At 47.9% G+C, this 2277-nt stretch overlaps 1 protein-coding gene across 1 annotated transcript in view; it reads left to right on the forward strand.

The window, feature by feature from the left end:
- Nucleotides 1-2: 2 nt before the first annotated feature.
- Nucleotides 3-2277, forward strand: part of LRP11 (LDL receptor related protein 11) — a gene marked incomplete at its 5' end in the record, with an annotated part of 35298 nt that continues 33023 nt past the window's right edge. Inside the window, 2 exons of the mRNA XM_023528325.1 lie at nucleotides 3-174; nucleotides 1513-1787. Of these exons, the coding sequence (XP_023384093.1) occupies nucleotides 3-174; nucleotides 1513-1787 (447 nt within the window). The remainder of the gene's footprint in view (nucleotides 175-1512; nucleotides 1788-2277) is intronic.

Here is a 2277-nt window from a genome sequence, read left to right on the forward strand (position 1 = left end):
CGGACACCGCGCTCGGCTGCTACCTCTTCAACTGCACCGCGCGCGGCCGCAGCGTCTGCAAGTTCGCGATGCGCCGCGGCTACAGTAGCTACAGCCTCAGCCGCGCCCGGGAGGGCGGGCAGCAAGGCCTGGAAGCCGGCTTCCCGTCCACCGCCTGGGCCTCGCCACGGCTGGGTAAGCGTGCCACTGAAGGGGGCTGGGACACACCGCTGGGGTCCTGCTGTCCTTGCTGCTGTTGGGTGGCTTCATTTGCAAGACCTTGCCTGGGTAGGACGGCTGGGCCCTCCTCAGCCAAGTCAGAAATGAAACACCTTTGTTCCAAGTTATCTTAGTTGCGTCCCTTCAGCAGAGGGCTCCGATTTCTCTGTTTTAGGGATGGTTTCTGAAAAATCCCAATTCATGGGGCGGAAACAGGCATGGTGCGCTGCTTCTACGGATTTTCTAGGCTTGGGGATAGAGGCCAATCTGAGGAAATCCACGGAAATTCTATTTAAAGGAGAAAAACTCAAAACCAAAATAAAAAGGTTCGTCTTAGTCCCATGTTTTTGTAAGGCATGGTTTGTGTCAAGTAATTGCAAGAGCAAAACCTAATTAGACCCCAGATTACTCCTAACACTCCGGTGTTTAGCTTGGCTTTCCCTTCCCGCTGCGGTTGATTTCATCAGACAAAAATGGGAAAGCATGTGTCAGGCATTTTTGAAGTGGGTCTAACCGATTTTCGTGAACTGCTTTTTCGCTTTCATAGAGTGAAAAGGAACTTCAGAATGAAAATCAAGACACATAAGAGGAGGCACACACAAAAAATGTAGCAATTGGACATTAGGGTTTCTGAAGGAAGAAAACCTTGATTGGGCCCACTTGTGGTCAGCTCAGCGTGTTTGAGCTCACTCTATTGCTTGACTTACAAGAACACAAGATTGATGTCAGAGCAAGAGTAGGCGGGTAGCCTCAGCCAGTGTGGGAATCTGGAGCCTCCATCACCTCCAATGAGAAGGGTCTGGAAATCTGTGTGCAAGGTGCCCTGTCTCCCTACCCAGCTCCATCCAAGAGGAGGCTCAGAACCCTTGTCAGGGGAGCAGACATCAAAGGTCACCCAGTGACTGCCTCAGCTTGGAGGCAGACACTAGGAAGGACCCCAAAGTTTTCTTCCTTAAGTGGGAGCAGGAGGCACTTTTACTTGGAGCCCCCACCCCAGCATCCCTGAGCCTGCTCCATGGCTGTGACGCATGCATTCTTCCTCTCTGTCCCAGCACAGACAGATCCAAAAGTCCCAACAGCAAAAAATAAAATAAAAATAAAATCTCTCTCCCTTGTTCTCAGTGCACATCTGGAAGAAACTGACATTGCCAAAGGGAACTTTCCTGAAAGTCAGGAGAAACCAAAAGGAAAATAAAGAGCGTGCCCATGGTTTTTTTTTTTTTTTTTTTTAAGTTTAGTTTACTAATAGAATTTTGTTTTTTTCGTTTTTTGGTTTTTTGTCATTTTTCCTTCTATTTCTTTGTCCTTCCCTAGGGGGAGTTTGTCTAGGAATTCAGTTTCGTAGATGTTCAGAGGTGAAAATAGGTGACCTGTGGGGTTGGTCCTCATTCTGGAAAAACACTGCCATGCTCACACTTCTTCAGGTCCCCAGCAACATGGAAATGTGGAGACGCCCTCACTCCCCTCTGCAGCTAGGAGGTAGGGCAAAGGTTACCCTATACAAACACCCTGTTTTCCCTGCTCAGATGCTTAACCTGTTGAAGTTCTTTCTGGTTCTGAGACTACTAAGTTTTTCCTTCTTGAATTTTTTTTTTTTCCCCTAATTCTTGTGAGCATGTGGAGTTGGAAGCTAAAGGGCCACGAAAATGGCCTAGAAAAGCTCTTACAGAGAATTTGTTAGAGTGAGTAGAAATATTGTGATTGGTGAGGGGCCAGATGGGATAGGATAGCACAAATTTACAGGGGAACCCATCAGCCCTTTTTACTGCCGACATTTATTAAGTTTGCTATTATAAACTCTTTAGACGCATGAATTTTCTTCGTCTTCCCAACACCCAAAGAACTAGGTTCTCTTATAAACCAGTGTACTGGAAGGCTTGGCGAGAGGGTCACTTGCCTGAGTGTCTCACAGCCTGGGAGCTATGGAGCTGTGTCATGGAGCAGGTCAAATCCATTCTCCAGCAGCACCAGGCAGTCTGGAAGCAGAGAAGCAGACTGATTAGGTGGCTATTGCGTGTGGTTAGGAGGATGCTGGAGAGAGATGTGTTGAAGTGACTAAGTCAGCCCACAATAGTGTGT

This window comes from Pteropus vampyrus, unplaced genomic scaffold, assembly GCF_000151845.1.
Source record: "Pteropus vampyrus isolate Shadow unplaced genomic scaffold, Pvam_2.0 Scaffold24, whole genome shotgun sequence".
Taxonomy (NCBI): domain Eukaryota; kingdom Metazoa; phylum Chordata; class Mammalia; order Chiroptera; family Pteropodidae; genus Pteropus; species Pteropus vampyrus.